This window comes from Diadema setosum, chromosome 4 (genome assembly GCF_964275005.1).
Source record: "Diadema setosum chromosome 4, eeDiaSeto1, whole genome shotgun sequence".
NCBI lineage: Eukaryota > Metazoa > Echinodermata > Echinoidea > Diadematoida > Diadematidae > Diadema > Diadema setosum.
The window spans coordinates 995662-1012002 of NC_092688.1; the positions used below are offsets into that span (position 1 = coordinate 995662).

The 16341-nt window shown below is 36.8% G+C and overlaps 1 protein-coding gene across 1 annotated transcript in view; it reads left to right on the forward strand.

Moving 5' to 3' along the window:
• The window catches only part of LOC140226739 (RUS family member 1-like), a 29516-nt gene that overhangs the window by 2299 nt on the left and 10876 nt on the right, over positions 1–16341 (forward strand). Inside the window, exons 3-12 of the mRNA XM_072307171.1 lie at positions 1798–1912; positions 2963–3008; positions 4688–4720; positions 5877–5982; positions 6722–6823; positions 9051–9121; positions 10248–10438; positions 11968–12025; positions 14057–14130; positions 15045–15157. Coding sequence (XP_072163272.1) covers positions 1798–1912; positions 2963–3008; positions 4688–4720; positions 5877–5982; positions 6722–6823; positions 9051–9121; positions 10248–10438; positions 11968–12025; positions 14057–14130; positions 15045–15157 — 909 coding nt within the window. The remainder of the gene's footprint in view (positions 1–1797; positions 1913–2962; positions 3009–4687; positions 4721–5876; positions 5983–6721; positions 6824–9050; positions 9122–10247; positions 10439–11967; positions 12026–14056; positions 14131–15044; positions 15158–16341) is intronic.

The following is a 16341-nucleotide window of genomic DNA, read 5'->3' on the forward strand; positions in this document are numbered from 1 at the left end:
TGATTTCTAAGAATATTGTTTCATACATCGGCCCCCGAGTGGTGCAAGAGTGTTGTTTTTGTTTTGTTTTGTTTTGATTGTTTGTTTTGTTTATAGTACTAGTATCCATTCTTCCTTATAAACATTTGTACATGTACCCCAGATCTTTGTTACAGGGATGAAATTCAAAAGATAAGGTTTTTGAGTAAATTTCAAAAGATGAACGGTAGCAGGTGCTTAACACTTCCTTACAGTGGAATATGTGACTGCCCAGCACAAAACCCACAAAAGTTTGCCACAATGAATCGTTACTTTTGTATATACTTATACTGTAGTTATATAGTATATATACTGTAGTTAAAAAGATAAGCTCAACGCTTTAAAGTTATATGTAACTTGTTACAACTGGACCATCATAACTCATTCATGAAGTGATGAAAATAGGAGAGAGTTAAGAGGTGTATACGTAGTGTCATTGAAAAGGGAGAAAAGAGGATTTAAAGATTAGGATTCCTCGGGTGTTCTTCTTGCAGAAATGTCAATCACAATAGTAACAGTCAGTGCCCAGAGCATCTCATCCAATCAAAACCAAGGATTTTGCTGAAATTGTCAGCGCTGACTAACGTTGATGAAACACCCCCCTGATCTTGGTTTTGTTTGAAGAGGCCAAATTTTGACAGCAGATAAAAAAGGGCCTACTCTCCCAAGTAAGACAACTATAGGAAGTATGTGTTTGTCAACCCAAATAGCATTCACAGATTCAAAGATTCAATTTTTTTTTCACTTCCGTCCAATAAACAAAGAAATTATAAGTGGCATGATGCACATGATATTTGTAATAATTGCAGAATGTGATTTAACACAGTACATATGAAAATGAGTAGCAGATGAAAAAAAAAACGCACAATTATATATTTTTTTTTTAAATATATATATAAAGCTGTAATACAAGTTAACTTTTTGTATGCTTTGAGCTGGGCAGTCGCATATTCTGAAATGCAGGTGGCAAGCATGATCAATTAGAACCGATTAGTCATGCTTATAGTTACATGTACCTACTATAGGCCATAATTATTATTAGCATGAAATGAGGTTGGTAATAGGTCGTTGGTAAATGGTCAAAGAATACAGAGTGACCTCTGCATAGTGTATGGAGTGAGAGGGCAAACATGATTTGACCTTTTGAATGTATGTCAAAGAAAGTTGATATCCTCAGAGAGTTTGAGAAATCTATTCGTGAATAAAATGCATTAAACTGGAGATCATGTTTTGGGGGCACTCAGAAAACTCATTAATTTTACTCGGTGCTGAAACACAATGGCCCAAATTCACAAAGGTGGTACAAATGAAACCATGGTTTAAACCATGGACAAAAACTATTGAGCACCAAGTGTCGCCTGGAATATTTCGTTAAGAAATCAGTCATTTTGTTGATGAAATAATGATTTTGTAACGAAATGACAACATTTTGTAACTAAATGAACATTTCGTCCACGAAATGATAATTTCGTTAATGAAACGGTCATTTTGTCGACGAAATGACCAATTTCGTAAAGAAATATTCCGTGCGACACTTGGCGCTCCATGGTTTTTGTCCATGGTTTTAACCGTGGTTTCTTTTGTACCACCTTCGTGAATTCGGGCCAATGGGTGAAATAAATAATGTCAGAGCGTTTTTTTTTTTTTTTATTGGTGGTATTTACATGACGAATATAACTATTATTATCACCACCATTACCTTGTCCGTCACTACTACTGCTACTATTACTGTTGTTTATTGTGTTGATTTCTGCTGCGTTGTGATATTCTGTATTGCAGGCATTCTGTAGCAGCATCTCAGGGACTCTGTCAACCCATGCCATGCTGAAGGGTGTGGGAGTTGGTGACGAGACAGCAACAGCTGCAGCAGCCACCATCACCTGGCTGCTGAGAGGTAAGAGGGGTTCAGACAGGATTATGACAGGTTATGACAGGATTCTTTTTTTTTGTATTTCCCTTGCTTTTATCTATGCTCATTTACACAGAATTCACTTCTTGCCTAGATGTTATAATGCAGCCCACAAAATCCCAACCATGATGTAAGACAACCTCCAGACGGCTGGAACACGTACTATATATGCCATATATTTAGCAAGTCTAAGGAGGAGAAGGGACAATGGAGGCCTAAGTTGTATAATTCTATATTTCATCTTCTTGAGAATACATGGTCATCATGCCCCCATAGAAGTCCTCAAAGCTGCCTCCAAGTTTGCAACATTCTTTGGTAGGTGGCCCTAGTTTCCAATAATGTTTAGAAGGTGAACTTGCAATACTTGGGTGAGTGCAATACCCCCAGGTTTCTTGTTTTTGGAGGGAAGTCTCTGTGTGCTAAAGGCCCCATTACTATATTTCCAGTGTTGATATATGCATGCTGAAAAAGAAATGAGCAAACAGTTCTGAATACTGTACATTCCATCTCATCTACCCTCAGACATGTAGCCATTTTAGAACAAGAGCAGTCGTAAAGAAGAATGGAGGCCAAGAAGAATTTGTTGAAAGAGGAAAAGACAAAAAATGAGAGAAGAGGACAGAGGAGGGTGGAGATGGGGGAAAAACAACAATCAAACCGAGAACAAAAAAGATATGAAAAGATAAGGAGAGGAGAACAAGAGAATTAATTACTCCTAGATGTGTTTTATTCACCAATTTGCACAGAATATTGTCTGTAATCTTACTGTCGATGGATGATTGTTACCTGATCACATTCTGCCACCATGGCCAATAAATTGGACTGAGCCTCATTTACACCTGAGTGGTTAAAGAGGAGACTATAGGAATGCCATAGTGACTTAAGCTTTTACAGCTAAGTTCATAGGCATGTAAAGTGTTGATTGATGATAGAAACTGAGTATGAACTTACCTACCATTATTAATTTTATAGATGTTCCAGTTAAGTTGGTATATTCACAAATTTGATGTCATTGTCCTGGTATCTTGTATCCAGATGGAACTAGCATGACTGGACGAATCGTCTTTGCTTGGTATCAAGGGTGAGTATATTTTTGACCTTCATATTAATATAATATACACTGTATCATGAACTGTCTTTGTTTGTTTTATAGTAGTGGATGCAAGACAGACTAACAAAGCTGCAGGAAACAGTTTTCGTAGTGTCGCATAGAAATTCACTGTGCTGTATGACCGTGCCTTACAAACCAAGAAAATGTGGAAAGGGAAAACCTAGTCTATTTTAGGTTTTTTATATTTTCTGAAAGACTAATTCTTCAATGTATTTCTAGACTTTGGGATCATAAAACAAATGGGAAATTATATTTTTTGCAGTTTCTTTCAAGAGCACTTTATTTCAGTCTGACATAGGCTTTCTCAGATTTATGGATTCACAGCACGAGGAGCCTGTCAAGTACTTACTTCTTCAACTCTACCAAATTTTGAAAGGATGATGCTATTGTATTGGAAGTTAGTTTTGGCCTTGAATAGAATGTACTTAATGATGTACAAACTTTCAGTTTAGTTTGATAATCCCTTCATTGTGACTGCCATGGAGTTTTTACATCCTGCTCTTTGTTCTATTCATTGCAGAGACCACAGCTTGGTGAATTGTATAATCACTTAAAGGCATTATTTACCATTTGCAGATGAAACAAAAACCCAGCTTTAGTGCTTCAAAATAGTTCAGATGTGAGTTAGAGATAGAAACAACCAATGTAAAAGTTTGAATCAGTATAATCAATATTTAGTATAATTGTGAAATATACAAAATGTGAACAATAGTTATGATGAAAATGTTTCTAGACTAAATCATCTACAGTTATGGTTAATTGGGAAAAATAGTGATATCTGTTATTATTTTAGTCTTTATTACCATGTTTTTTACGGTATATAGGATGTTTTGTGATACAACTGACCTACACATATGCATCAAATGTGATATCTCGAATGTTTTTCAAATCACCTCTTCCAATGTTAAACAATGCCTTTAAATAGACCCTAACTCTAGAGCCTCTTTTCTGAGTACCGAACACAGTTTTCTAGAGTGTGCACTTTCTATCATTATTGAAGAGGGTTGGAAAGTTTTGTATTGAAGTAAACATCATGTTAAAGCTTAGAGTCTGCTCTTTTAGAATCTACCCTGATCAAAAAAAAAATCATGTCTTGTGACTTGGTGGTTTTGTGATGCAGGGTCACATCTAAAAAATGTCATTTGTGTACCAATCTCATTAGCATTGTATCTTTTAAATTTCTTTGTGTTTGGATAGACTAATGACTACCAATATATAAGAATTTTACACACTGCTTACAATAGAACAGAGATTGAAAAGCAAAGAGAGAGGGTAAGAAGTAACACACCAGTACTCTAATGCCAGTCACTATCCCTGTCCTCTGGCCAACAGAAGATGGGGTAATTCAAACTGTAATAAAACACAATCTGTGCCATGATGGCTACCTTACGGTGAAGTACCATTTTTGATGCAAAAATTGCGTATTTGTAAAATGACATGCTAGTAATATTGCCAATTTGAACACCCCTTTGATGGGAAGAAAAATAATAATCCTTTGACTTTTGATGTTGGATAGCACAATTACCTGGTTGCTACCCAAGGGCCAGAGTGTGTATGACTGACATGGAAGCTGGCTAAATTGTTTCTCATTCTAATTAAATATTTTTCCTCTTTTGATGTAATGTCCTACTCTTTATCTTACATGGCAGATCAAGTCTAGACAGTGATGCCAAGAGATGGAGGTATGTATATACCATGCAGACTTCAGTGTTGCTGTAGTATCATTACTATTATATGCAAGATGATATGTGACCCGCCACGACAAAAGGATTCGAAAATCGCTGATGGCTGAGCCTAAAAAAAAGAAATTGAGTTTGAAGTCTGATCATGGAAATCAGTCAAAAACATTGAACTTTTGTTTTTGCCGTAATGTTGGAGTCTAATGTTTCATATATCATCTGTTGAAATTTCAAAGCTAGATAAACATTGTAAAGGCAAGAAATTTGCGCTTTTCTGGGCCATGATTTTCTGACTTTCAGCTGAGCAGAAACATGTCCAAAGATTTGGATTTAGTACCGCAGATCGAGTCTCCGCCCCTGGCAACGAGGGAGTGATCTTATTGGTCAGTGCGTGGCATCCTGTTAAGTGATTGGTCGTGCGTAGATGGCTGGCGTTAAGCTTGAATGAACATCGCGGAGGTTACTATGAGCAGACTTTCTGAAAAGGGGAAAACTGTCTTACCTCCCCTTAATCACGATTGTATCAGAAAGAATACTTTGAAGGCGGTTTTCTTGAAACGCTAATATCCTGGACTGCTTGACATGGTTTCATAAAATCATCAATATCTCCTCAACCAAATACTTTTATGAATCTGAAGAGTAAGGGAAAAATATGTCATATTCAGAAATTCGACCTCCCTTGACTTTCGGATCCTTTTGTTTGAACGGGTCACGTTTTATTGATTACTGTAAAAGTGGAAATTTTCGTTGTGTTGAAAGTTTTGTGTTACCAGAAACTCGCGGGACAATAAAAGCATGCAAATATTTTTCCTGTCCATATGTTCCAGTAGTTGATGTCTTGATTCTGTGAAATTAAAAACACACGAAACTCATACCTGGCTAAGTGTAAATAATATTCACTTTTACAGTATTAGAACACATATATTGGAATGCACATGTGGAGGAAAGCCAACTTCCTCTTTGGTTTCACAAGCCTTTAAAAGCTTTGAAACAGTTGGAGAAAAGTTGACAAATTGTATCAATTAGCTCTGAATTCATCACCAGCTTTATGTAATTGTTTGTTTTTTCACTCTTTCTTTCTATGTATTGCTTTGGTGATTAAATCTAATGATCATGTGACTGTAGAGATGTGATATACAAAATTTTCTTCCGTATACAGGCTGTTTGCTGATATAATGAATGATGCAGCAATCTTCATTGAGCTGGTGTCCGGCCTCTTTCCACAATTCTTCATCCTCATAGCTTGCATATCTTCTCTTTTCAAGGTATGGTCTCTTCAAAGTAAATGTCCATCCATCTAATGTTTGACAACAAAATTTAAAACAGATCACCGATATAAATTAAAAGGTGATATAATACAAAGTTAACATGATATGTGTACTTCAATCACATTCAGGCTATTCACACAAGAATCTTGGACATATTGATCTTACTGACAGAAATGTGTTTGTCTTTCTTTGTTAAAGATAGTTCATTGAAAAACATGCAATGTTTGCATTTATTTGTCATTTCATGTAGCTTTATGAGAAATATCTTGTGGATAATGGTTTTGATTGAATATTGATTGATGGATTTACATTTCTATCTCAACATACGTATGTCACCATCTTTCCTTTCTTACTTCCTCTGCTTCTGTTCTTTTATTTTTTTATTTTTTCATTCTCTTTTTACCCGGCTTGGCTCAGCTGTCTCTCTTTCTGCCTGTTTAATTTTACCTTCTGTCACTGTTCTGTTTCATTTCCTTTTCTATGTCTTCCTCTTTTGTTTCTATCAATCTCTCAACAACATACCCTCATGTCTCCTTCTTTCTCTCCCTCTTTGTCTGTGTGTGTGTGTGTGTGTGTGTTTCTGTCCCTTCATGTTTACTTCTCTTCCACTGTAACATCTTTCATTTGTTTTATATCTTTTTCCCTGTCTTCATCTGTTCTTCTCTCCCCTTTCTCTTCCAATCACTCATGAATATTTCCCCTTCTGTTCTCCCCCTGCCCCTGCCACCTCCCCCAGTCCATGGTTGGTGTAGCTGGAGGCGCCACCAGAGCTGCCCTCACTATGCACCAGGCCAGGAGGAACAACATGGCAGATGTGTCAGCCAAGGATGGAAGTCAGGTATGGCAATTTCTTACTATCAGTGTCTAGGAATCTTTCCTTCTTAACTCGTTTAGGATAGGCTGATTTTGCTACAACACATATTTCCCATAGACACCTGCCCCAGTATACTCAGGACTTGTCCTCAACGAGTTAAGACCAGGGCCCCGTTTCATAAAACTTGTCATCAGTGACAATTTGTCATAGATGTGACAAACTACTGAAATCCTTGCATCTGATTGGCTGAGAGCAAATTTGTCATAGAAATGTGGCAGTTGTCACTGATAACAAGTTTTATGAAACAGGCCCCAGGTATTATGGGAAGATACAAAGTTGGCCCCACTGAATGGATCTTCATTCGCTGGCCACCAGGGTACATCAACTACGACTAGCTCTATGGTATTCCCCTTGCTACCAGGTCTTCAACCCTTTGAGGATGAGTCCCGAATATACACGGGCAAGTGTCTATGGGAAATGCGTGTTGTAGCAAAATCAGCCCGTCCTTCAGGGCTTAATGGCTGCAGTTAAGAATCTTATATTATACATATACAGTGCCTCTGTGAATGCACTTGTAAGTACAATTAGGCATCTGCCAGAGAAAAATTACAGCAACCTTATGACACAGACATACACACCAAGAGCACTGTTCATTCTTGTAGACTGCTTGAAACTGCAAGCCATTTTTTTTTTTTTTTTTTTGCCTCTGAGGATTGTAAATAGCAATGAGATGTTCACAGATGGCAGTTATTAACCCGTTGAGGACGAGTCCCAAGTATACTTGGACACATGTTTATGGGATATGCGTGTTGTAGCAAAATCAAACCATCCTCAACAGCTTAAAATAGTGACAGCAACTTCTGTGTAGAAATGTGCGGACTGGCAACCATTGCTTGCGCATTGTTTATTGCATACATCTGCTACTACACAGGGAAAATGTCTATAATATTCGGAAGAAAGTGAATCTTTGTCATGGTTTCCGCTGTGATGAGCCATCGTGTTTGTTAGAGGAGGAAGAAGAATGAGGAAAAGAAGAATGTGCTCTCTTTAAATATCTCTGTGGATAGTGAATGTCAAGTGGGCCAAGTTTCCTGTGCATGATGCCACCGAAGCAGGGCTATGGAAGAGACATCATTATTGGCTATGCTGTTAACAATAACATTTCTCTGCTCTTGAATGGAGTAGTGCAGCCACAATAACTTCCTATAACCAGACAAATGTGAATCTGTAGCTCATGGGAACTAACAAACAGATGCATTGCACCTGTTTGCAGGCTTGCAATACAAGTCACATGAAATAGTTCCTCCATGGAGATTTACCTCTTGGTGGTGAAGTTACCATAATGGCTTATACAGACAAGACTTGTGATGTTGGACATTTGTTGAGGACAGACTGATTTTGCTTCAACATGCATTTCCCATAGACACTTGCCCGAGTATACTGGGACTCATCCTCAACATGTTAAGTATACTGTAAAGGTGGATATTTTCGCGCCACTAATTTTACGCGCTTGTCCGGGTAAGAAGAGTTTCGCATGTTTTTAATTCCGCGGAATCAAGACATAAACTACTGGAACATATGGCACGCAAAAATATTAGCGTGCTTTTATTTTTGCTCTAGCTTCTGGTTGCGCGAAATGCATGAAAATTTCAACATCGCGAAAATTTCCACTTTTACAGTAGATCTATTCAAAAGTCTGTCAAAAAAAAAAATGGAAATCATGCAGGAAATACGGCATGTCCCCCAAAAAATTACAATCAAATTTTTGCCTTGATAACTTCCAATATGGTTATACTGTCTGAATGCTATTTCAGGGTCTAAAAATGTAACATCTTACCTATATTTTGCAGAATACCCCAGTCAATTTGATTAAGTGGTCACAGAGAAAATGCGGATAGTTGTAAAGCATGTCATGAGTCTGACTCTTCCAAGATTAGCACTTGGTGCTCTTGGAACTGCATAATGTGTGAACACAGTGGACACAACTTGGAGGGAAGGGATACCTGACTTGCTCTAAGAAACAAAAATCCTCATTTCTCTTTGACCACTGAAGCAAATCGGATGGGGTTTAGTATAAGATATGGGTAATAATTTGTAGTTTCATACCATGAAGTTTGGATTGATTCACAATTTCTAAAGTTATTGCGGAGGTGACAGTAGTAATTTTTTTTTTTCTTTTTTAGGTATGGTACAGTATGTTGTTTAATTCCCCCTCACTGTAGAAATGTTGACAATCTATCTGTGTTTTCAGGAGACATTGGTGAACCTGGCTGCTCTGCTGATGGGATTACTGATCACTCCCCTTGCTGCGGGTAATTTCATGTAAGTCTGTGCTTCGTACACCTCAGTCCTATCACATTTTGTCTTTATCTTTTATCTCTGTAGTACTTCTTACTTTGCCACAGACCCCAACATACATCATCATCCTTCCATCTTTTGTTAGCAGCAGAGGGCAGTATTCATCATGCAGGGCTTTATACTTGACAGAGATAAATCCACTACCACACCATACTGTAAAACAAAATATTTTTGTGGCATGATATGTCAGTGAATTGGAGCCGACTGCCTTTTTTGCGGCATGAATTTTTTTCGAGTTGCCTCTAACATTCAGTGCATATAGTAGACAAGAACTTTTGCATGCATTTTAATTTTGCGAATCTTGGCTCTCGCAAAAATTGTGCAATTAAAATTGCACACGAACATTCGTCGTTTTACAGTAGTCATGCTCTTTCCCTTTCATGAAGAAGACATTCTACTGAAAAAAAAAAAAAAAAAAAATCTTTGTGACGAGGGTTAGATGGGAGGAAATTGTTACCCAGTGGCTGGAAAGGTGTAAGATTCATGGCAGCCATTAACCCATTGAAAACAGATTGATTTTGCTATAACACGCATTTCCCATACACACCTGCTCGAGTGTTCTCGGGACTCATCCTCAACAGGTTAAACAAGATTGAATTGAGCCTACATTTGTTAACAGTCACCCTGCCTAACATTTTCCGTATGATCAAAAAAGCTTTTTCTCTGTAAATGATCATGATGATATCCATGTAACAGAAGCTGACAGGAACTTACATGTACAAATGTACATTTGAACTTGAATTTGATTTGAATTTTGAATTTGAACCTGTATCCTGTCAAACTTGTCCTGTCATGTACAATTGCTATTCACAGTTGATTATTTATCTAGGGGTAGAAAAAAAAAATCAAGAAAATTAAAATTTGTAATGTTCCAAACCTCACATTTGACAATTATGAAAATGACCATCGAAAAGACAACATCTTTTCCCTATCCCTTTTGGGCTCTTTGCCTGATATTATTCTTGTCAATGGATGATTCTACAAGATAGGCACCCACCAGTTATTAATTTTAAACTTTTCAGTTAGCACAATGTATCCCTCATTTTATCTCTATTTTGTGATTTCTTCTGATTTTGATTATCTTCACCAGGCTGACCTGGTGTCTCTTCCTCATTTGCACTGGTGGCCATCTTTATGCCAACTACCGGGCAGTGACATGCGTTGTCATGGAAACCCTAAACCAGACCAGACTGCACATTCTGTCCCAGGATTATCTTCACAGTTCCCAGCCCAGCTTGCTGGGTCCAGAGTCTGTCAATAAAAAGGAACCTGTCGTCTGGAGTGAGTCCACATCAAATTTTGTCATTTATAACAATTCATCATGTTTCCTTTTCACCTGAAGTCAGAAAATATTATTTAAAAATGAAATGTATAATATTTTAAAACATTGAAATACAATGCACAATGAAAAGTATTATTTATAATTTTCTGTTTTTAAGCACTCTACATTCTTTGCCTTCAACAGATGCTTTTGTTTTTAGTTTGTTTGTTTGTTTTTTTTTTAAGTGCATCAGTATACCTTATGGTCTGCTATAGGTTGGCATCCCCTATTATGGCATCCATATATCCTCATAGTTACTCACAAGTCTAGTTTGTAGTATACAGTTGAGTTTGAGCTATGCAGGAAATTTACATGTGTATAGCCTTCGTGCCATTATTAGAAAAATTTTTGCTATCGATTCACTAGCTACAAATTGATAAACTAAACAGTGATGAAACACAAATGCAGTAGAAACTGGACCCCAGACTGCAAGGTACAAAGGTTGTCTCTGACAGGACAAAGAATAAGAAATATTCACTTCTTTATAGACCTTTCATGTGACTATTTCCTAGTGTTGGATGGTTTTATAGATTCTAATAACCTCATCGGATTAATGGTTAGTTCACAGTTAATAATCTTTTGTTCACCAGTTGTGAATTAGCTACAAATTGATAAACTAAACAGTGATGAAACACAAATGCAGTAGAAACTGGACCCCAGACTGCAAGGTACAAAGGTTGTCTCTGACAGGACAAAGAATAAGAAATATTCACTTCTTTATAGACCTTTCATGTGACTATTTCCTAGTGTTGGATGGTTTTATAGATTCTAATAACCTCATCGGATTAATGGTTAGTTCACAGTTAATAATCTTTTGTTCACCAGTTGTGAATGCTGTAGTTGTGTCTGTTACAACTAAATTGTCCTAGAAAGACATCTTTTTTTTTGGGGGGGGGGGGGGAGGGGGGGAGAGGGGTAGGTGAGTTACAGTAAAATTCTCTTTGTCCATTGTATGGTAAGTTGAGTTATTGGCCACAATACAGTTCAACCTCGATTATCCGGCCTCCTTTTATCTGGAAATCTCTATTCTCTGGACGCGTTCATGCAGTGAAGGACTTTTTTTCTTCATCCAAAAATTGTGAAAAAAACGGTGACTTTAAACTCAATTAAAATTTCTACAAAACTCACACGATTTACCTGCAATATTCGCGACAGAACTAACATAAATTCACACCACATTATCATCGTAAAAGTAAGCAGTCATGATCTATAAATTCACCATAAGAACATGGATGGAAAACTTGTCAGTAAATCGCGGCGCAGTCAAGGCCATATCGTGATCGGTCAGCTTGGACGGCAGCTATGTACATTAACATTGTGTCTCCCATATCTGGCCAATTCGCTTATCCGGATGAGCGCCGGTCCCGACATGGCCGAATAATCGAGGTCGAACTGTACATCAAAACAAATTCTAAAGTCCCTGAATGCTTATATATAATGTGTATTTTTTTCTCCCTCTTTTTCTTTCTCTCTATTCCTTCTCCTGCAGGACTTGTAAAGCCACTTGAAATCCACATAGGTTCACCCTTCTCTACTGTGGTAAAAACGTGAGTTTACTCAAAGCCTCCCAAATTGAAGCATAACTTCAGCCGATACACCTGATTTGACTTGCACTTTTAAAATGGTTATTATATTTACAGAGGGGTAGAATGATTATGTCTGCTGGCATTATGAAAGAGTTATGTAAACCTGTTGTAAATGACTATTACAGACTGATTTTGCTACAACACACATTTCCCATAGAGTATACAAGGGTGGTGTTTTGAAAGTTTGAACTTTATTCAATTTCTCAAGTTCAAACAAAACAGAATTACATCTCTGTGCTATAGATTAAAAAAAAAAAAAAAAAAAAAAAAAACACAGAGAAACAGTGATGTTTCTGTTGTCAGGGAGTCTAGCTGGTAAGGCATTCCAAAAGTCTGGTCTGTTGTGCCAGACTGATCTATGCTGGGTGTTGTGTAGGGTATGAACAAGGAGGTTCAAGAGAATGGAGTCACAACCGGCTTATTTCCTTTGCTAGATGTTCGATGCAGCCACTCAAAAATATTTGAAGCATGTGCCAAACAGGATCTGCCACGCAGATACGTGTAGGAAGACAATTGACATGTGAACAAATAAAACACACTTTGTACCTGTCCCACGAGCTTCCAGAAGACATATATGGCGTGTCTGACATTATTGTTCTGATTGAAATGTTTATTGGTAGGTGCCTATGTTGGTAGTTTTTGTTTGTAATTCACATTTTTGAAACAGCCGTATAGCTGCTGTTCACATTTTGTATATTTGGTAGTGTCTGACATTATTGTTTTGATCAAAATATTTACCGGTATGATGTTGGTAGTTTTTGTTTGTAACTCATAGTTTGACATTTTTGAATTGTGTGGGGGTGGAGTTTCTGTTTTGTTTTGTTTCATGTGCACATACGTGCTCCAGGGAACACATTCCACATTACACATTCCTCTCTCTTCCTCTCTCCCTCTCTGTTTGTCTCTGTCTCCCCCTCTCTCCCTCTCCTTCTTTTGTGTGGGTTATGGAGCAAAGGGTTTTGGGTATATATTGTACAAATGGGAGCAAAGGGTTTTGGGTATATATTGTACAAATGTTGAAATATATATGTTTGAAGTGATTTGATGTACATACTTAACCCTATAGGGAATATCAGAGGGTTTATTTAGTTATGTTATGTTTGCTATTACTGGTTGTTATGACAATTGCTAACTGAGACTCATGTTAGTCATTTGTGTGTGTGTGTGTGCGTGTGTGTGTGTTATTTTGAATTTTCTGATATAAGCTATTTATTTTGTAAATTTAAAGTTGGGGGCTGAGAACGGTTGAAGTAGTTTGATTTATATAGGGTTATAAAGAGTTGATATATTGTATTTGTAATAGAGTTGTAGGGTGTTGTTTGTATTCATTGTGCTCATCATAGATGTAATTATGTAATTGTGATGTAAAATGTGTTTGTATTGTCATGATCATTTTGTTGTAATGTAATGTAATGTAATGTAATGTAATGTAATGTAATGTAATGTAATGTAATGTAATGTAATGTAATTCAGCAAACTGAATGTGCCTACCCTGTATTGTTTTTAAAAGAAAACATGAATAAATCAATAAAAATAAATAATGCCAGTGGAAGCCAAATTTCTATGTCTGACATATAGCAATAAAGAAATGAATGAATGAATGACAGTGAGTGAAAACAAGAAGAAGAAATGAACAAGTTTCTTATTTTGGTATAACAGAGCAAAACTTGAGATGAATACAATCTGCATGAAATTTGCATTTTGGTGCTTCTTTCTCTCTTTCCTTCAGTTGTGTTTTGTTTTCAACTTTTGATAAAGTAAGAGGTAGGAGTGGCCAATATGATAACCTTGAGCACTCTATTTATCCCAGTGAAGGGTTGTGTCTATTTTGCCCTCAAATATTGCAGTGATTGTGTGATAATGACAAGTTTAACCATCACTGTGACATTATGTTAAAGAGCACTACACATACTTGTGTTCATCACCCCCCAAAAATGAACTAGTTAATTGTTTTCTTTTTCTTTTTTTTTTCCTAATTTGTTTCAATATCAGTATGAGGGAATTTGAGACTTGTTTACAAGCAAATGATCAGGAGCGTTATTTACTCAAGCTGGACATGAAGAAAGGTAAATGCCTCATTATTAATATATGCAGTTCAGCCAGCGATCAAGTTCCCCCTAGATCGCGATCATGGGCGATCAGTGATCGCCCTTGATCGCGATCTAGGGGGAACTTGATCGCTGGCTGAACTGTATATCATCTGAGCTTTAACTCATTTCATTTAATAGTTATTGTAGGTACGTTTAATAAATAGGAATCCTCCAACTCCTTGTTTTTTTTAAATCTATCTCCATTTCTACAGTAAAAGCCACACATATGAACATGATGTCGAAATGCACTGTAAAGAATGTATAGAATGTGTGAGACCAGTTTAAAAAAAAGCAACTGCATCAGATTGCATATTGATGGCTTCTGAAGAGATTAAAGCCATTGCATAGCCTTTGGAGAGTAAACAACCCATTGTCCTCCCTCAGTGTAAGATATACATGGGAAAGATTATTTGCTCTCAGGTGGAAATAACTAGATTTAATTTATGTAATTGACATGAGCAATGTCATTTCAGTTTTCTGCATCTATGAAATACCATCAAGGAAATGGCAGCATCAAGAGCGTTGCACAAGCACAATTCATGGTAAATAGCAGGGAGGACTTGACTCATTCTTTTACTTGTTATTCTAAGCATTTAATTATTCAAAGAATGAGAGCAAATTGCATAAAAAATCACAGCCAGAGTGATATCATCCAAGATGTATGTGTTCATTGTTAAACTTGTTGAATTGTTGAAGTAAGAAAAGATGTATAAGAAGTGAGATTCTCATTGAGATTCTTGAGATTTCTTACAGCAAAGGTTTTTGGCGACATAAAAACCTGAAAATCATAACATAGTCATATATCGCAGAGAGTAGTAAACTAGGATACGTACAATGTAAGAGATTATGGAGGCCCTGTTTTTTTTTTTTTCTGCCTCCACTGTTTGCAGGTAACATCGACATTGTTGTTCATCACACTGCCTCATCTGAAGACATCATCAAGGCTTGCTTTCAGGCTGAAATCATCATGCAGGCACTATCTCAACCACAAGCAGGCTATCAGGTAAGACATACCAAGGACAGACATGCAGGGAGTACACGTTGTATGTCTACATGATTATCTCTAGCCAACAAATGGCTGAAGACCCACTATTCAGACACACCTTGTTCCGATATACCAGGCTTCATCCATCCCTTGTACTTTACCAGCATTCATCAATATATGTATTTTCTATCAAATTTGATGAAAAATCTGTCTTGGTAATAATGGGAGAATTTTTTCAAACTAAAAAAATATATATCTGCAGTGTGTATAGATATATATGTATGTATCTTTTTACCACATGAAAGGTCATGCGATGAGTAAAGATTGCTGGAATGTGTACTTTAAAAGAAAGGGGAAGGGAAAATCTGCAATAAGATAAAATTACTTAGTGTTATATTAAGTTCCAGTCATATTATACTACATTGTACAATGTATGTGTGTATTAAATACAGTATATAGCAAAGTATTTTTTTTTTCTTGTTTGTGTATGTAAAAGTCTTCCTATGATCTACCATGTGTTTTCCTACATTCAGAATACATACTACCGGCAATCCCCTTGAAATGAGGCTTTCACTTTGCTGAGTTTATAAAGTGTAATTGATTACTAGGTTTGATCATGGACCTACATTACTTTGTAGTAATTCACATACATTGTACCTCCTTAACACGTTGAGGACGGACTGATTTTGCAATAACACATACTTCCCATAGACACCTGCCAGAGTATACTCTGGACTCGTCCTCAACAGGTTAATCTTGGACTCATTCGGTTTTATAAATCAGATGTGACAAATGCTTGGACATACAGCTGTAACATTATGCTGTGTATATGCCAGTAGTAACTGGGAGAACATGATGTTGTTAATAGTAACTTTGATTCATGAAGATGAGAACATGAATATAATAGCATGGAGAAGACAAAGAATATGTTTTTGCCTTGGTATAGTTGTAATTGATTGTATTTTGTAAGTTGTAATTGATTCTACTATTATGGTGTGTATTTGTATGCTTAGTGAATAGAAATACTTGATTCATCTGGGTGTGTCTGTGTTATACTCTGGGTATTTTATATCATGCCATTAGTTGGGAACATTTTGATTGTTTCTTTTTATTGTATGTGTGCTTGGTTTGTGATTATTCCTCATTCATCTTAACCTGTCGGGGACGAGTCCCAAGTATACTCGGGCAAGTGTCTATGGGAA